This window comes from Anabrus simplex, chromosome 6 (assembly GCF_040414725.1).
Source record: "Anabrus simplex isolate iqAnaSimp1 chromosome 6, ASM4041472v1, whole genome shotgun sequence".
In the NCBI taxonomy this organism is placed as follows: domain Eukaryota; kingdom Metazoa; phylum Arthropoda; class Insecta; order Orthoptera; family Tettigoniidae; genus Anabrus; species Anabrus simplex.
Window position 1 is genome coordinate 337,530,948 of NC_090270.1, and position 18,912 is coordinate 337,549,859.

Here is an 18,912-nt window from a genome sequence, read left to right on the forward strand (position 1 = left end):
ATTAAATGACTGTACGTCCGTAGAATTCTAAGTTACCGGCGACCAACAGTTCAACTCCCGATATTCAATTCACGTGTGCTGGCGACCGTCAATTCAGCTCCAACGATTCAAGACAAGTGTGTTGGCGAGCGTCAATTCAGCTCCAACGATTCAAGACAAGTACTGGCGACCGTCAATTCAGCTCCGTATATATGGATGAAGCCTTTTTCCCGCGGATTCGTTGACGTCATGCCCCTTAGGGAGGGGGTGGATTTTTAATATCGGTACTTGCACTCCGAATTGGAAGTTAAAATTTACATCAAATTAATCCACTCCGCTAGCATATCCGCTGGATAAAATATGAACTCCAGGTGATCACAGATTTAGGAGATATGGATGGATTTAGTTCCTCACATTTCGCGCCTTCGTAAGCGTCTCTGACAACGTGGTCTTCTTTCAGCCAATGAGATTCAAGCTGTCCGGTTTCCAAGAAATCCAGCCTTCAATTTAATTAATTTGCCATTAAGTATTGATTATTTTTCCATGCATGACCTCTAATAAATTCATTACATTCATCCGCGTACTCATATTAATTTATTACTGAATACTTTTGTAGTTACGAAAATATCTCATCCATCATTCCTTAAGATGGTATCACTGAGTCTCCCATCAAATTTTTACTATTGGCCGGCAAGCGGTCACGTGATTTAAATCTCCACCTGCTCGAACTTAGGCTAGCGAACGTACACTCAGCCGCTGTAATTTTCCATGAGGTCATGGAATTTCCGTCCTACCAAAAATATCCCAAGGTCTTATTCATGTGGTGGGTTTTCTTTGTACGACTCTCCCCCTTCCTCTTTCTGACCAAGACTTATTTGTGGACTCTGTATTTCCTCGTACGCCAACTAATGATATTCCCTGCTGTGAAGTAGCTAAAAGTTGTCGTGTTGAGCTAATCCGTCAGGCTCCAGTCTGTCGTCCTTCCTTCGCTCTGATTTCAACATTACATAAACGAAATATTTTCAAATACACTCCTCTGTATTTCAATAAATGTACCATATTATTTTACCGATCAAATCATGATTGATTATGGGCCTAAGTCACTCGGGTTCAATACTTCAGTGAAATGAACATATGTTTTATTAGAATTTAAGACTGTAATATATAACAATAATTTAAAAAATGGTTTCTAATGATGGTGAATGTACTCTTTTAATCATTAGTGTAACAAACCAAACAAACTAATTACTAGATTTTAAGACAGTGAATTTGTAAAAGTTCAAAAATAGTGTTTTAATTCATCTAATAGTGATATGCTAGTGAAATGAAACATGGACAGTTATTAGATTTTAAGACTAATATATGGCACTCAAAGAAAGTGGTTTCTAATGATTGTGATGTACTATTTTAATTGATAGTGTAAGCAACTGCTGATGATCCATGGATCAAAACTAGTACTGAAATTTAAATATAACTAAATACATTTTACAATATATATATATATATATATATAGTATTGATTAGGTGGAAACGTCAGAAAACTCTGTAATTGTGTGATTTTCAACTTTATCAACATTATTTATTCACAGCTATTTGCATATTTATTGCTATGTAACATAGTTGATTAGTAGCGTACTTTCTATACTTTTAGCACCAAATCCCAGCACAGTTGACTGGTATTTCAGAGTGCTTAATTGTGAGAGAGCTGTGCAAATAGATTTACTTGAATATAAGAACTTACATTCTTACATTATTATTAAACTACAGCCTGGTCGGAAACAATGTGAACCAGCAGTATGAGCGTTAGAGGGTTGGTCATACCGATAAATAATTTGAAAAAATTAATCCGATATCTTGCGCCATTGTCATTCTGTTAGCTACTGAATTTAACCAATCAGATTGGTTCATGGGTGAATTCAGAAGGGCTTTGCGAGGTGGTGTTAGCTTAAGACCAGCTCGAGAGCCATGCCAAGAAATCAGCATCGAACAGAAACACCGCGGGTTTCAGCCGATGTCACCGTAGTGTACATGTTATGACGCAATCCTACCAGTTTGGAGGTCAGTATTCAAATCCTTCCCCTGCAAAGTTCTTTTTTCAATTGGTGCTCTAAAGGTCTTGTCAATTTATTTCTTATAATTGTACTTCATAACAAAAATGAAATTTATAGCTTATAATGTGCAGATTTATCAATGCCACCTCCTAAAGCCCACTTGGATTTGCCAGCAAAGTGATCTGATTGGTTAACTTCAACAGCTGATAAAATAACAACGATGTGAGATATCAAATTCATTTTTACAAATATTGTATCAGTTTGTCCAACACTCTTATGTCCCTATACCTAGTTTACATTCTTTCCAAGCATCCTGTATTTCCAAATCTTCATTGTATTCGCTCAACTTAAATATCATTTCAGAGGGTGTAGTCCACTAGATAACCAAGTTATTTAATTTTTGGGTATACAACTTTCTATTTTATCCACATGCATATTAATATGAAAAGGAAGGTGTCAAATTACCCTTTGGGAAAATCAAATTAATATAAATATGTCTTTCAAGAAATGAAAGTCAAATTGACAACAATTAATTCATTTGCATTTGACAAATTGTTTTTGAGAGACACCTGTATGTAACTTGAAGTTGACAAGTGTAGGATTCAATGCAAATCTGATTTAGGGCCTATGACACTACTAGAAATGTCTAGAGTACAATGAGATGAGACCTCTTTGAGTCTGGGGTATTTGGTTTGATGTAAAGAGAGATCAGTGTCACCAGAGTTGTCCACACCATAGTTGTTTTCCTCTTTAGATGCATCCTTGAGTTTACCCAATGTGCCTCTTGCAAAGCACGAAACACATCGCTCAGGTCTGCCTGCTGGGGTTTTTGCATATGCAGTATTAACTTGATTTTATTCCAATAAGACTCCTTTATTCCCTCTTTTTGTGAAGTGAAAGTGAAATCTCCTCAGTAGCACTCCTTTGGGCCAGAATTTTGCATCTGATATTGTGTTTAGGTAATAATAATAATAATAATAATGACGTGTGGCCTTTGGAGAGGCCTGGTGCAAGTCTTTTGAGCTGATGCCGTATAGGCGACCTGCGTGTCTGTGAGGATGAGGCCCTACCTATGATGAAAGGCCAGCATTCTAACAATTTAGCCCTGGAGCCTGTCATTGTGTTTAGGTATTGAAAAGTTTCCTAACTTGAAGGCCTTGTTTTGTTCTTGCGTGCTAAATTCATTGCAATCTATTTGTCCTTGTATTCCATTCTTGACAACAAAGTTCTTCACATTTTCTGCTGGGACACTTGTTTTGATTTTCCCTAGATACAGCGAAGCTATCTTGTCTTTTCCTTGAAAGACATTCTCTTCATCTCTGAAGCACTCGTCCTCCTTTTTCCCCCCCAATTATTACTGTAGGCTTTGGACCTTGCTGTTGCATCCACCTGTGACCAGGTGGTTGTGTTTCCTTCTACCTTCTCTGTAATTGGGTTTTCTTTTACCTCTTCTGTTAACTCATTGTCTACAAAGCTGTCATTACATCTCTTGATTATTACTGCCAGTTGTACGTTCATTGATGTAACTTTAACTGGACTATGTAATATGTTTATCGGTGTAATTCTTCTTTCTGATATTTTCTTCTCTATCAACATACTTAACCTATTTGTGAGGAAAAGGTTCCAAAAGGAACTTTAATAGAGGTCTAAATCTTAACCTTTGGAACAACAGAAGACCGACCGACCCACCGACTGACCATACAAACAAGCACAACAATAAATAAATAAATAAATAAATAAATAAATAAATAAATAAATAAATAAATAAATAAATAAATAAATAAATAAATAAATAAATAAATAAATAAATAAATAAATAAATACATAAATAAATAAATAAATAAATAAATAAATAAATAAATAAATAAATAAATAAATAAATAAATAAATAAATAAATAAATCAATAAATCAATCAATCAATCAATCAATCAATCAATCAATCAATCAATCAATATATAAATAAAATAAATAAATATTGTTTCATAGGATGGTAAGTTATAGGAAAACTTACTCTTCTTGCAGCAGCGGGCAAAATGTGGTGTTTGATGACAGTAGCTCTCTGATGGACAGTCCTGTCTGTTTGGACCACTTCCACAATCATACTCCCTTTCAGTGACTGGATTTATCAGAGGAGATTCTCCATTACATGGCTTCACTTCCATACCTGAGTCAATCACAAGATATTTTCTGGTTATATTATGACAATGTAATCTGATTACTAATATTTTAAAGGAAAATGAGGAAAGAATTAACATATTACTTGTAAAAATTAACATATATTGAAAATTTCTGACTGGTGTGTGTTTAAGCATTCCACATCTATCAGTTCATCTAAAATGATATGATACAGTATGTTACAACCATTTGAAAGATAAAATTTGACTGCATCTCCCAGAAACTTCAGTCATAATCATTGAAAGTTGTGCATTCTAAATGTGTCTCTCAACAGGTCTATCTCATATCACAGATCATCAAGTATATATTAGTAGGAGGTAACTAGCTGAAATTCTTAATTGATATTTTAAGCTAATGATACTGGAACTCAGATTTATGCTATAGGGTACGTAGAATACCAGTACAGACAGTATCTATATCTTAAAATTTTCAGTCGCAATTTTAATATGCCTGGTAGGTCTTTTTCCTCAAATATTGTATATTGGTTATGGATATGTACAGGGGAACAATAAAAATGGTTGAATGTATGGAGATGTGAAATATAATAAAGTCCACTTTGGCTATGTTTGGCTTTGTACAATCAGCTGGATGAGTTTTGCAACACGGCCCATAGTTCTCACTCATTGTGTCAGTCACTTTTACTCTCGCCTCTCTCTTCTCATTCCTCTTCATGACATGCACTTGCACACAGCACTGTGAAATTATAAGCACATGGAACACTCCCACATAGTGTCCTGGGCCAGCTGTAGGCTACAAAATTTGTGCCTACCATAACAGCTAACGTTTGAATCTCGGCGTGAACAATTTCTTTTGTTCCCATCTGAATACACCACGATGATGTCAGACAACTAGCACACCAAGTTTTGCCGAGCAAACTTCAGTGATAAATGCTTCGCTTCATTTTGATATGGCACGTTATTCAGACATGTCAAGAGAGCAAGTACAGGTTCTTGAATGACATGGCAATTATAGCATTTTTGATGCAGTGATTTGGTGAGGTGTTTTGCCTAGGGCTGCTCAGAGATGGATGTCACAGGACATTGGACATCTATCAGCTACTAGTTTAAAGCGGTTTTCTACCAGGGAAAAGACAACAGTTTAATTGAAACTTCACAGAAGAACCCATTCTTGAACTTGGTGTAGCTCATGCAGACAACCGATTTTCCTGGATGTGCAAACATGATCTGTAAATGATTATGAGAAGCTTGATTCCCATTGCAGAAAAGCTGCCAGCAAAGAGTTTCTCTTTGATGAACAGATGGTCAATCAGTGTGTCTTTACTGAGATGGAGTTAAATCATAATTGGTATCATGTGATCTTCTCTGATGAGAATTCTTTCAGTTCATTGTAAGGTGGGCCGGTTTATGTTTACTGGCCATGGAAAGCCTGACAGGATAAAAGATATTTAGCTGAGTGTTTATACAGTGGCTGCATATCTATGCCATGTTGGGGTTGGATATCAACTGATATGGCTGGAGTGCTTCTTCAGATAGATGACTGTCCCTCTTCAGAGCAATATTTTGACATTCTGCAGAGTATTATGGTTCTGAGTATGAGGGAGCAATATCCAGATGAGGTAATACAGTTCGTGCAGAACAACTCCCCAATCCACATGAGCGGTCATGTTCAAGGATGGTTTTCTGAGCAGAACACCACTGAACTGCTCAACTGGGTCCCTCGAGCTTCAGACTTGAACCCATTGAACATGTGTGGGCAAGGTGGAAATGCCATATTAAGAAACACTGGGCTCACTCTTTCTAGTGTTTGCCTGATGCTGTATGGGGCATTATGTTGGACCCTGGGTGAGATATTAAGTAATGTCTAAAACAATCCATTTCAGGACTAACATAATTAAAAGCACAAAGCTAGATTATGCAATAAATATAATGCAACACTCTAAAAGTTATAAAAAAGTAATGCATAGAGGTTTCAAGCCCTAGTTTTCACCTTGACAGGTGAGTATGCTTCCTCCGAGTTAACCAGCACTCACGTGAACATGCTTAAAATTGTAAGGCTATTCCCTGATGTGCATATCATGCAGCATATTTACACCTCTAAAACAGTCCTTCGAGGGGCCAGCAATAATTAACTGCATGCTTATTGCAAGCATTCAGATTGAAAATGCAAAGACTGTTAATATGGTGCAGATACACAATAGAATGATGGAGTAAAAAAATTAATGCTGATACCAGAATTCGAATACAGATCTCCTGGTTGATAACCAAGGACTTTTCTCCTACACCAACACTGACATGCCGTGAAGTGCTTCTCATCAAGCTTCAGTTTCCAAGTGTGTCCCTCATTTCACATGTTTATTTAACCATTATGCCAGTTTCTCGTCCATCTCATTGTTTTCTTTTATGTTATTCTGATATGTGGACAGTTGGGTTCTGTACTGACAATCACATTTCATCATTTAACAATAAGCAAGTTGCATCAATTTTTGTTGTAGTTGGACCACCCCACCCGAGGATAATAATACATGATACAGGACTTTAACATTTCTCATATGTCAGTTTTTGATTGTTCAACTGTACATTTAGCAGAAGATTCAAGGCTGGAGTTAACTTTTCTTCTAATCGTAGTTGCTTTCCTGATTTTCCAATAGAATTGAATTGACTGATTTCTTGAAAAGTTTATCTAGTTTATCTAGAACACCCTCTAAAACTTCAGTTAACAACAGCTGATAGCTCAGCTCACAAGAAGGGCTTGCAGGTATGTGGAGCCTACAGGGTCTCTCTTATAAATCCAGACCATACACACCAAACAGAGTCCCTCAGCTGAACTTATGTCATGCGCGGCCACCCTGCTTTAAGCGCGTACATAATCTTATATGATCTCTTACCTTATAAAAGATGCTAGAAGTGTTATCCTTCCTGGGTTATACAGGCATTGTATCTGGTAACCACATTCTGGCTGACATGATTGAGTTCTGCCACTGTAATATTTCTGATTCCATTCGTAATGTTCTTTTTCAGTTCCTCCGATATATGAGGAGTTGTTTGATACACTTTTCCTTTCAGTTTACCTCACAAGTAAAAATCACACACTGTTAGATCTGGAGAATGAGGGGGAAATACACCAGCACTGATCATTCTGTCTGCAAACACTTCCGAGATTGTAAGAATGGAATCTTCTGCTATATGAGCAGGGGCTGAATCTTGTTGAAACCATCCACGCAACTTTTCTTCCTCCGTTAACTGATGGAAGAACAAGGCGTCAAAATATCATCTTGGTACCTCTCTGGATTTACTGTCGTCTCGAAAAAAAAATAGGCCCTATTATTTGTCTTGCACTAACAGCACACCAAACACCAATGTTCCTATCATAATGCAGTTCATTACTTGTAATAATGAGGGACTTCATAAACACCATTAGGATTTTCTGCACACCAATAGCAAGAGTTATGACTGTTTACAGGACCCTTAAGATGAAACCAGAACTTATACATACGAAAATATGGCGTTGCAATGATAATTGTCTCACTAAGTTAACAGCTGAGATTCAGACTGGCAACTCATGCTTGCGAGGTCGTCTCCCATACTGCAGCTGCCATAGCCCAGAGTACAAACACGGTGAATTCAGTCTGGGTTTATGAGAGAGATCCTGTCTACTTGAACCTAATAGCTACAAATTTCCCACAGTTTAAAAATTAAATATTTACAACTTGTTTATTCAAATATGTTTCAAATGGTATACTCTTCCAGTATTGGTAACTTAGACCTCCCTCAGATGTTCATTTACTACAGATCTATTAAAAATTGTAGTAAGACAACAAAAGAAAGTCAAATTAAAAAAGGACAAATGAATCTTAATGTCAGGTCTGTGGATTATGAATGTTTTATGAAGAGAAGTTCATGCAGCATGTAGAATGTGTCAGACAGTTATAAATAAATTACTCTCCAAGAGTGGTTAACATAAAAAGACACAATACATGCAACATTACTTTGGGTGCTTAGGTAAATATCAGAGTGATACCCCACCTTCACAGAGTTCAAGGGGCCTCAGTCTCAACTCCTCTTGTCTTTGACAACCTTCCATCTTCATGTGACATATTGATGAATACAGCCTCATATCAGATGCACACACTGCTTTTGAACTGATACCAGCAGCCACAGCACCGGCGCAGTCAAACCGGCAGGAACATCTCGGAAAATTATCTGGACCCAGCTCGCAGGTGGCATCGTAATCACAGTGGATATCACGACAAGCCTCACGTTCTGCTTCACTTGACGGAATACCATTGGGAATATCCATAGACCCCCGGTTAATATTGTTAGGAAGAAGTGTAACCAGAGGTCTCATTGTTACTGGGGTGACTTGGTGATGCCCTGGTCCTTTTTGTAATGTGGGAGAGGTAGCAGTTGCTGTGAAAAGGTGTTAGCTTGATGTTAGTAAGAGAAATAACGTCATGCATATTAGTGAGAATATTTTTATCTCAGTGGTGGCTGGTGAGAGAGCTACAGTATTATACAATAGGTTCTTTCTTGACACTTCACTTACCATCTCTCAAACTGTGGGCTAGCTACCTAGGAAAGTACAAACGCAAGTGAAATAGCAGGATTTTTTAATTAAAAAAGCAGAATCAGATTTGCTCATTACGCATAAATATGTATTATTAAGAATTTCTGAAAACTCCTCGTGAGTACTAAGCTTCTTTTCTAATATCAGTACAGTTTAACAAGAATAAGATTGACTGAAGTTGCCACTTTCAAAACTACTCATTCTATTTGCAACACAGTAAAATGATGGTTCTTCATTTTTATTGTCTAATTTAGCAATAGATGTTTTCATTGTTGTATCTATGATACATATCTTTCTAATTTTGAAAGTCAACTTATTAAGCAAGAAATGGGCTAATCTACTGTACTATGGTACTTCAAATTCAAATGCTCGGCACTAGAAATAGCTGGATGAAGTGTAGAGTCAATATCATAGGGTTACATGTATAAAAAATATTTCCATCTCATTCATCATCATACTATGAGGCACGTTTTGATATATATATAAAAAGGTAATACAATTTTACAAACAATTTTTTTCACATGTACCCTAACCTGTACCTTAAACTACTTCTCAACATTAGTTCCAAACATAGTAAGGTACTTATCATAATTGTGCAAACAGTATTCATATAAATATTTCAGATATGACACTATATCCAACCCACTGCCTTTAGTGTATTCCCAGAAATCCTATCAATCCCAGCTGCTTTCCTAGCTTTCAATTTTTGTATCATTTTTGTAAATATCTTTATTATTATTATTATTATTATTATTATTATTATTATTATTATTATTATTATTATTATTACTATGATCATCATCATCATCCTAAGAAGACATCAGTCATCACATCAAATTCAACACCATAGTCAGAGAGCCTATTGCAGAATAAGAACTCTGATTAGATTGATTAGTGTGTCATGTCAAGGAAAGAGACTTTGCTGGGTTTATAGCTTTACAACTACTCAATCATGAAGAATAATTCATAAACCTAAAAACTTTATTGGCTCATATTTACTAATTTTGATATAAATTGTGTTATCTTCGATATACTGTTGGATGAACGTTAACAGGAATGGCATAGAATAGTTTTAAGGTCAAATAGCCACCAGCCATCACATACCTCAAATTCCAAGTTTGTTATACAGTATACTACAGTAGATCACTGAATTATTGTTGCTTGCTAATCATTGCAACCCTTCACCTACAGAAACAAGAATTGTCATTATAAATTAAGATTTATACCACTACTATCTCTTTTCTAGTGATTTTCCCCTCAAATGAGTTCCACAAAGATGTATATCACTACAGTACTTTTTATATGAGATACTGATGTTGCTAATATGGATACTCATGAAAGTTATTGAGGGGTAGGAAATTTTCTAAGGGATCTTATATAATTCTACAGTTTTTTTTGTTTGATTATTTAGAGAGAATGTGGAGAATAGTTCTTTATATAGTCTACATGAATAGTTAAAGTTGCCAAAAAATGTTTGACTCACTGAGATTTGAACTGAAGCCTCCTTTTCTTTAAGTAGAAAATGGAATGAGACTTGCAGGTGTTAAAATACATTCAAATAAATTTTGCATTTACTTGATGTCAAGTATTAAATAATTCAGCATTGTCTTCTCTCATCAATTAAAAAAAAAAGTTGCTTTACATTGCACCGACACAGATAGGTCTTATAGCAACGATGGGACAGGAAAGGGCTAGGAATGGGAAGGAAATGGCTGTGGCCTTAATTATGGTACAGCTCCAGCATTTGCCTGATGTGAAAATAGGAAACCATGGAAAACCATCTTCAGGGCTGCCTACAGTGGAGTTCGAATCCACTATCTCCCAAATACTGGATACTGTATTAAAGTTAAAAACTTTTTATTTTATAACCACCTATTCAATACAAAGATAATGCACTCAATTATTTATAAAATATTCATGAGGTACATTGGTTAATAGGACATGTTTCGTTCGTGTTTGCGAACATCATCAGCTTTAAATAACAAAGCCTAAGGTCAGGGCCCTGAGTTTATTTAAATGGTTAAAAATGTCGTTATATTAAAAGAATGGTAAAATTGTGATAAAAGTAGTTGTATAGTATTAAAAATTAGACTGTAACATAGTATAACGATTAGCATCAAGAATTTTTCATAAAGTACAATGAATATTGATAATCTGAAAAGTAAAAACAATCATAAGGGTTATCAAATTAGAAAAGATGTAATAGTAGACATTAAAAAGACTTCGATGTTTGAAGCGTGGATTAATTGTAGAGTTGTTGGGTATAAACTTGAAGTTTGAAATCTGAAAAGAAAGAAAAATGGAAGAGTGAAGTAGTGTTTAAAACGAGAATAAAAAGTGGGATGGAAATAGTAAAAGGGGAAAGCTTACCCATTAGACCGGTGAAGATATTTGCTAGCGGTAACAGCGTGAATAGGACAAGGCAGGCCACTTGTTATTGCCTCTAGTGAATTGTATTGGGTTGAGATAGATAATATTGTAGGCACTAAAATAAGTCCGTATGTGACGCATGGATAATGTTGAAAGCATGAACTTTAAATTATTTAAATCTGAAAAGAAGAAGAAAAAAGGAGGAATTGAGGCCATGTTAAGACAAAAATTAAAAGGGGGAGAAAGAGAAAATTGAAAAAGGAAGCTTACCTGCTGTGATAGAAAGGGAGTGTCCGCTGACATTAGCTGCGTGAGGCAGACTGGCAAGCGGCTTTGTTATTGCTTCTCGTGTTATATGTGTGTATACGTAGAGGCGGGGAGTGAGTCATGTGAGGAGGGGAAGTAGCTGATTCTTTAGACGCGTTAGATGTTCGTGGAGGGGGTGTCAGATGGGGGGGTGATGGAGTAGTAACTGTTGTTACTGAGGAAATGCTCTTAGTGGTTGGATAATTAAAAATGTTCATAAAGTTGTTGTTATTTATATAAAAAAAAGAGAGTAATTCTGGGATTTTCTCAATTAATGGGCTTTTGATTTCTGAAATTTCATTTAAGTTTTGATTTCCATTGAAATATTGGTCCAAGGATATGTAAATGTTCTTGAACTCTGTCATTAGTTTGCTTTTACTGACGTATTTTAGGATTTGAAGATGTTTTTCAATCGTCATAAAACTGTGGCTGGTTTCTTCCATGTGAATACTCATGGCGGAATATTTTTTGTGTTTTGAGGCGTTGTAATGTTCAATATACCTAGTCAAAAAACTGCGTCCGATTTGTCCGATGTATGAAAAATCACAATGAGTACATTTAAGTCTATAGACACCAGAGTTCGAGAATTTAGTGTGATTACTGTTAAATATGTTTGAATTGAGAAAAATATTACGGTTCATGTATCGTGTTTTATGGGCGATGTTGATGTCGTATTTCTTTAGGGGGTTGGTGATTTGAAATAGGCCTGGGTTTGTGTAGATGGAAGCGGCATATTTCGATTTTTTAGGTTTGTCCGGAATTAACTTAGTCGCAGTTTTTAAGTTCAACAACACAGTCTAATTTTAATACTATACAACTACTTTTATCACAATTTTACCATTCTTTTAATATAATGACATTTTTAACCATTTAAATAAACTCAGGGCCCTGACCTTAGGCTTTGTTATTTGTAGCTGATGATGTTCGCAAAGACGAACGAAACATGTCCTATTAACCAATCTACCTCATGAATATTTTATAAATAATTGAGTGCATTATCTTTGTATTGAATAGGTGGTTATAAAATAAAAAGTTTTTAACTTTAGTACATTATCTTCAATATGGTCTAATTATGAGATTTATCACATGTACTGGATACTGGCCGCACTTAAACTACTGCAGCTATCGAGTTTGGTTTCTCTCATCAAAACCTTATTTGTAATGAAATGGTATTTTTATAGCCTGGGTATTTTAGAGCAACATATTTCTTATTTATATTTGATAATATTGTGACCAAAATGGCTTAAGTAAAAATATCAAGAGAGCAAACAGATGATTTTATACATAAGTCTACTATCTGGTATTGTAAAACTGCTTAATGTGTTATATCTATGAGTGATGCTAATTCTTTTGTTATTAAGAACAACAGTACTGAGCAAAATAAATTATGTAGTAACTTTAGTTTCTGAAATATTTAATACAAAACATGATGAGATTGATTTTGTTCCTATTTTGGAAAAACAAACAATCTAAAATGGTTATAAATTCCTTTTCCCAGGTTAAACTGTGATGCCAAGAACCAAGGCATGAAAATTTCAGCTGCAGCTAAGTATCCCCCCCCCCACACACACAAAAAAATCATTTAATAAAAAAAGTTTTTTAACAGCTGTGTCCCAGAATCTTGAAAAAAAATCTGAGGAACTGTATTAAAAAAAATCTTGACCAACATGAGTTTAGAGGAAGGTTACCAAATCTGTAATTCTTGAATGCCTATTATATACAAATTACCAGTTTGGAGGTGAGGCCAAGTTACAAAACAGTAGTGGAAATTTCCCATCTGATATATTCCAGATGTTCTAGAGTTTGCAGAAGGGTGCAGGTGGAGATATGATATAAGGGAAGGTGCATAGACCAACTTGTAAATGACTTTGGCTGCCTGGAGAGAGTGATTACCTCAGAAAATGTAGGAGTACATCAGCCTCTTTGATAAAAAAAATACTGTAATTTACAGAATGGTGCACAAAATGAGTCACCTTTTGTTTCTTATATATTTATCAGTCGCACTAGATATCCCGTTGAGGATCTCAACAGCAGTAGCAGTAAAGCATGGAGAAACAAATGAGTTATGGAATGACATGTAATTCACGATACCATCAGTTGTAGACTAGTGTTTACAACAATGGCCGATGAGGGAACACTGATGATGCAGAGTGATCGGCAGTTGAGTTACTCTTTCATGAAATGAAAAACCTTGTTGTGACTTAAAAGCATTTTCAACAACAGCTTAATGCTTGATAGGCACCTTTCAAGAAAACCATGCACAGGCTGTATGAGAAATTTGTAGGGGAAGAAAGAATACTGTAACCGAAGCAATCTTGACCGAAGCCTGCTTGTTCGTCAGAGAATAGTGAAGTAGTACGAGGTGCCATGCAGAGAAGCCATGGTAAATCATTTAGAAAGCCAGCAATACAACTAGGAATACCAGACGATTCGTTCAACAGTTTCTTAAAAGTTAACTCTAGATGTAGGCGTTCAAAATGACCTCTGTGCAGAAGCTAACTGATGAACACAAGCGGCAGAGACTACTGTTAGCTTGCTGGGTGGAAGAAAGAAAACAAACTCTTATCAATGTTTGATTTTCTGACGAGGTACTTTTTCATTTGGATGGTAAGGTCAACAAACAAAACGTACATTTTAGGGCTACTGAAAATCCACAAGTGCTTCTTGAACAACATCATACTCTGAGGATTACTGTGTAAGCTGTAATTTCCGGTCATGGACTTATTGGACCCTTTTTCTTTGAAGAAACTGTGAACAGTGAGTGTTATTTGAGCATGCTCCACAATAATTTTGTTCCACAGCTTTTTGCTACTGCATTGCCCCTCAACACGCAGTGATTCATGAAAAATGGAGCAAACATTATCTTGAATTTCTTATCTGAGGATTTCAACATGCAGGTCATTTCAATGACAGACAATTTTGGAGCCCCAGTAGTCCAGACATCAACTCATGTGACTTTTTCTTTTGGGGGCACCTAAAGGAAAATATTTTTCTAAAATGTCCAAATGATTTAATGGCATACAGAATATTTTTTCTTCAGCCTTGCAGAGATATCACAAAGGACATGTGCCGTAAGGTAATCGCTAGTATCGGTGTTCATTTGGAGGAAGTTAAAAATTGAAATGGTGCCCACATTGAGCATGCGCTGCGTTAGAACAATTCTCCATACTGTGTTTTTCATTGTCGTACTTGTTTCTTTGAGTTTGTGTTGAAAATAACATTTTTATTCAACAACAAAATGATGACTCATTTCATGTGTCATCATATATTGAAATGTTGACAATCTGTACGTATGGTACATAGAACAATGATGTGGTCCAACTCGAAAAAATAATTTAATGCAAGTTATATATCTAAGAATCCAGAATGATGCTTTTAATTGCTTTCTATCCTTATTTCACCTTTAATTTGAAAAAAAAAAAAAATGAAACACAACAGTAATACTTGTCATATTTCTGTTGTGAACAAAAGTGAAAGACAATTAGGAAAGGAGACAGGGAGGATATTACAGCATTAGTTAATGTTACAAATAGGTACTTACTAAGTCCTACACCCAGTCTTTCTCGGCAGTCCCCATAGAAAATGACGGTGAGTGGGCTTGAGTTAGCTGGCTGGAGGCATGAAGCCTTCTGCAGTTCACATTCACTGGGGTAGGTTTTCATGTTAGAAGCACAGACTGGTTCAGAAAGGCTGGCATCAATGGAGTTACCCAGTGAGCAGTTTGTAGGGCACACACACTCTCCTGCTTCACAGCGAGCACCAAACTTGCACTTCACCCCGGCGCATAAATCTAGAAAGCACATCATACTCATAAGGACAGTGTATAGAGATCTGAAGTAATATAACGAGAGTTCCAGAATTTGTCTAAAGAGAATCTGGAGCTCGAGTTGTACTGGTACTTATTTTGACTATTTAGAGAATAACTACAAAATTTAATAAGAAATGATAATAAAAATGTATAAATATAAAACAAGTCAAATACATAGGTATTCATATAGTATACAGAGAAAAGATGATGATGATGCTTGTTGTTTAAAGGGCCTAACATTTAAGGTCATCAGCCCTACAAAGAAAAGATTTCTGCAAGGAAATATATTATTTAATTTCTGCATTAAAATTCTTTAGGCTGCAATCTCCCAATATATCAGCTGTTGGCTTTATCACAATCAATCAATCAATCAATCAATCAATCAATCAATCAATCAATCAATCAATCAATCAATCAATCAATCAATCAATCAATCAATCAATCAATCAATCAATCAATCAATCAATCAATCAATCAATCAATCAATCAATCAATCAATCAATCAATCAATCAATCAATCAATCAATCAATCAATCAATCAATCAATCAATCAATCAATCAATCAATCAATCAATCAATCAATCAATCAATCAATCAATCAATCAATCAATCAATCAATCAATCAATCAATCAATCAATCAATCAATCAATCAATCAATCAATCAATCAATCAATCAATCAATCAATCAATCAATCAATCAATCAATCAATCAATCAATCAATCAATCAATCAATCAATCAATCAATCAATCAATCAATCAATCAATCAATCAATCAATCAATCAATCAATCAATCAATCAATCAATCAATCAATCAATCAATCAATCAATCAATCAATCAATCAATCAATCAATCAATCAATCAATCAATCAATCAATCAATCAATCAATCAATCAATCAATCAATCAATCAATCAATCAATCAATCAATCAATCAATCAATCAATCAATCAATCAATCAATCAATCAATCAATCAATCAATCAATCAATCAATCAATCAATCAATCAATCAATCAAATTGGGTTATCACCCAGGTGGCAGATTTCCTAGCAGTTGTTTATATACCTTTCCACATTGGTTGCATGGGTTCAGTACTGTCAGTTTTAATTACTGCGTTGATGGGTGAAAGTTCCTTTTGGGGATCATTGTAAGTAGCCTACCTAGGTGTTAATGTAAGGAAAGATGTTCATTGGGGAAATAATATAAATATGACTGTAAATAAAGGGTACAGATCTCTGCACATGGTTATGAGAGTGTTTAGGTTTTGTAGTAAGGATGTAAAGGAGAGGGCATATAAGTCTCTGGTAAGACCCCAACTAGAGTATGGTTCCAGTGTGTGGGCCCCTCTCCAGGATTACTTGATTCAAGAACTGGAAAAATTCCAAAGAAAAGCAGCTTGATTTGTTCTGGATGATTTCCGACAAAAGAGTAGCGTTAAAAAAATGTTGCAAAATTGGGTTGGGAAGACTTGGGAGAAAGGAGACGAGCTGCTCGGCTAATTGATATGTTGATATAGATGTTTATTCCCATAGGGAACCTGAAATATTTGTCCTGAATGAGTAAATTTATAATACCCATATAAATGGTCCATTATTGGACATTATAAATTTTCCAGCTAACTCATTCCTGGTTGCCAGCGTTTTGCCCCCGTGTGCTAAGTCAGGTTCCCTATGGGAATACACATCTATATTATCTGATGGCCAAGCAGGCATAAATTTTTGGTAATGAGACGAAGCCTGTCATTGTGCATTGGCACTGCCGGTGGCTCCAAGTAGCCTATGCAGTTGTCTCCACGGTATGCAGTAGCCATGCGTCTTGGTGGGTGTGCTATGTATCAACTGATGAGCCCAACTTAGCACATGGGGGGTGAAACGCTGGCAACCATGAATGAGTTAGCTGGAAAATTTATAATGTCCAATAACGGACCATTTATATTGGTATTATAAGTGGTATGTTCCGAGCTGTCAGTGGAGAGATGGCGTGGAATGATATCAGCAGACGAATAAGTTTCAGTGGTATCTTTAAAAGTACGAAAGATTGCAATATGAAGATAAAGCTGGAATTCAAGAGGACAAATTGGGACAAATGTTCATTTATAGGAAGGGGAATTAGGGATTGGAATAATTTGCCAATGGAGATGTTCAATAAATTTCCATTTTCTTTGCAATCATGTAAGAAAAGGCTGGGAAAATAACAGATATGGAATCTGTCACCTGGGCGACTGCCCTAAATGCAGATCAGTAGTGACTGAACGTTTTAAAATATTTTCTGAACTGTAATTACCACAATCCCCTTTGTAGGCCACTATGACAAACTGCTTATTTCTGCAAGCAGACACGCGCAGTTCGCACTCGCTCTTGTAGGTGTTGCCGTCAGTGCCACATACTGGAGCTCGGACCTGGAACATTGTTTATTCTATGAGATAACCATCACAAAAGAAGAAAGTATCACACATTTACTGAGTAATATAGATAATTTGTAAAATGGTATAGGTTACCATGCCAAGAAATGATAATGATGTCTATATAGTGTGATCTCTGGTCCCAGTACTAAAACTGTCACGCCTCATATGTTTCTCCTGTGAAATTCTCAATAAAGTAAATAAAATATTGGCTGTGGAGATTTAAGCAGAATTGTAAACTACATCATAATCGATTCATCTTTTGTTCTTTAGTGTTTTAGTGGGGTTTTGATCATTCATTCCATATCTTAGCCTATCTTATGATAGGCTATTGTTAGCTTCTCTTGGACATTGAAAACTGGTATTTAGAGAAGTGCCAGATTAAAGTTTGCTTATTGATGCCTAGAAGGACAAACTAATTTACTCATAGCATGCTGCTACATTTGCTGGATCTGCATGATGAGTAAGTACCATCCAGTGAAGGTCGCGGCGCTAAGAAGCTCAGGGCCGCTTCGCAATAATTGAAAAAGGGCTCCTCCCTTCCTGATAAGGAAAGTTACAAGTTTATTTTGTAGTACAGGGTTGTATATTATTACAACGAACAACAAAGCAATGATAATAATAATTACCATACGTAATTTAGTTTTCAAATCTGAAAGAATTATAATAATATACTTATATGGTATGAACACACACAATGGACATGCATATTCCAATTATAGTAAACAAAACACACTGACCGTTACAATAATAAGGAATAATCTCATTCCTAGGACCAAATAATTTACTACTATTTTCAATTCAACCATCCATCGCAAGCCTATTTAGCTACACTGACTCTTAACTTCAGTATTCAGAATTTAGATAGAGAATGTCTTTGTTATCGCATCTTTGCTGACTACTGGATTCTCAGAACTGGCTAATTACTTCAAAAGCCTTGTTGATTGTTGTGAGTAGCAGCAACGGATGGCTTTTATTGGAACAGGTTGGGAAACCCACATTCTTTCACAAATAATTACCGTCCCTCCTATTGATGAAAGAAGCTCTGCACTATGACGGGCTAAGTTTGGAATAACCCTCTGTAATACAAATAATACTGTGCTGTGTTCTGTAGCTTTATCAGTATGTAAAATCACTCTTCAAGTACCGGTACTGAATAAAGAAACAGTCATGGATCCTCCTGCCCCGTGGGGTTTGCGGGGTCCTTATCGCCGCCACTGTCCAGGAAAGGTGGTGGTGATGACTGATTTAAGAGGAAGTACAGCTGGGCAACCATCCTCTATTAATGATAATCAG

At 35.9% G+C, this 18,912-nt stretch overlaps 1 protein-coding gene across 1 annotated transcript in view; it reads right to left on the bottom strand.

Annotated features, from left to right (window-relative positions):
* Positions 1–18,912, bottom strand: part of LOC136876018 (agrin-like) — a 207,435-nt gene that overhangs the window by 72,617 nt on the left and 115,906 nt on the right. The window contains exons 6-9 of the mRNA XM_067149627.2: positions 17,499–17,613; positions 14,948–15,196; positions 8,190–8,573; positions 4,043–4,195 (exon numbers count right to left, since the gene is read on the bottom strand). Of these exons, the coding sequence (XP_067005728.2) occupies positions 4,043–4,195; positions 8,190–8,573; positions 14,948–15,196; positions 17,499–17,613 (901 nt within the window). The remainder of the gene's footprint in view (positions 1–4,042; positions 4,196–8,189; positions 8,574–14,947; positions 15,197–17,498; positions 17,614–18,912) is intronic.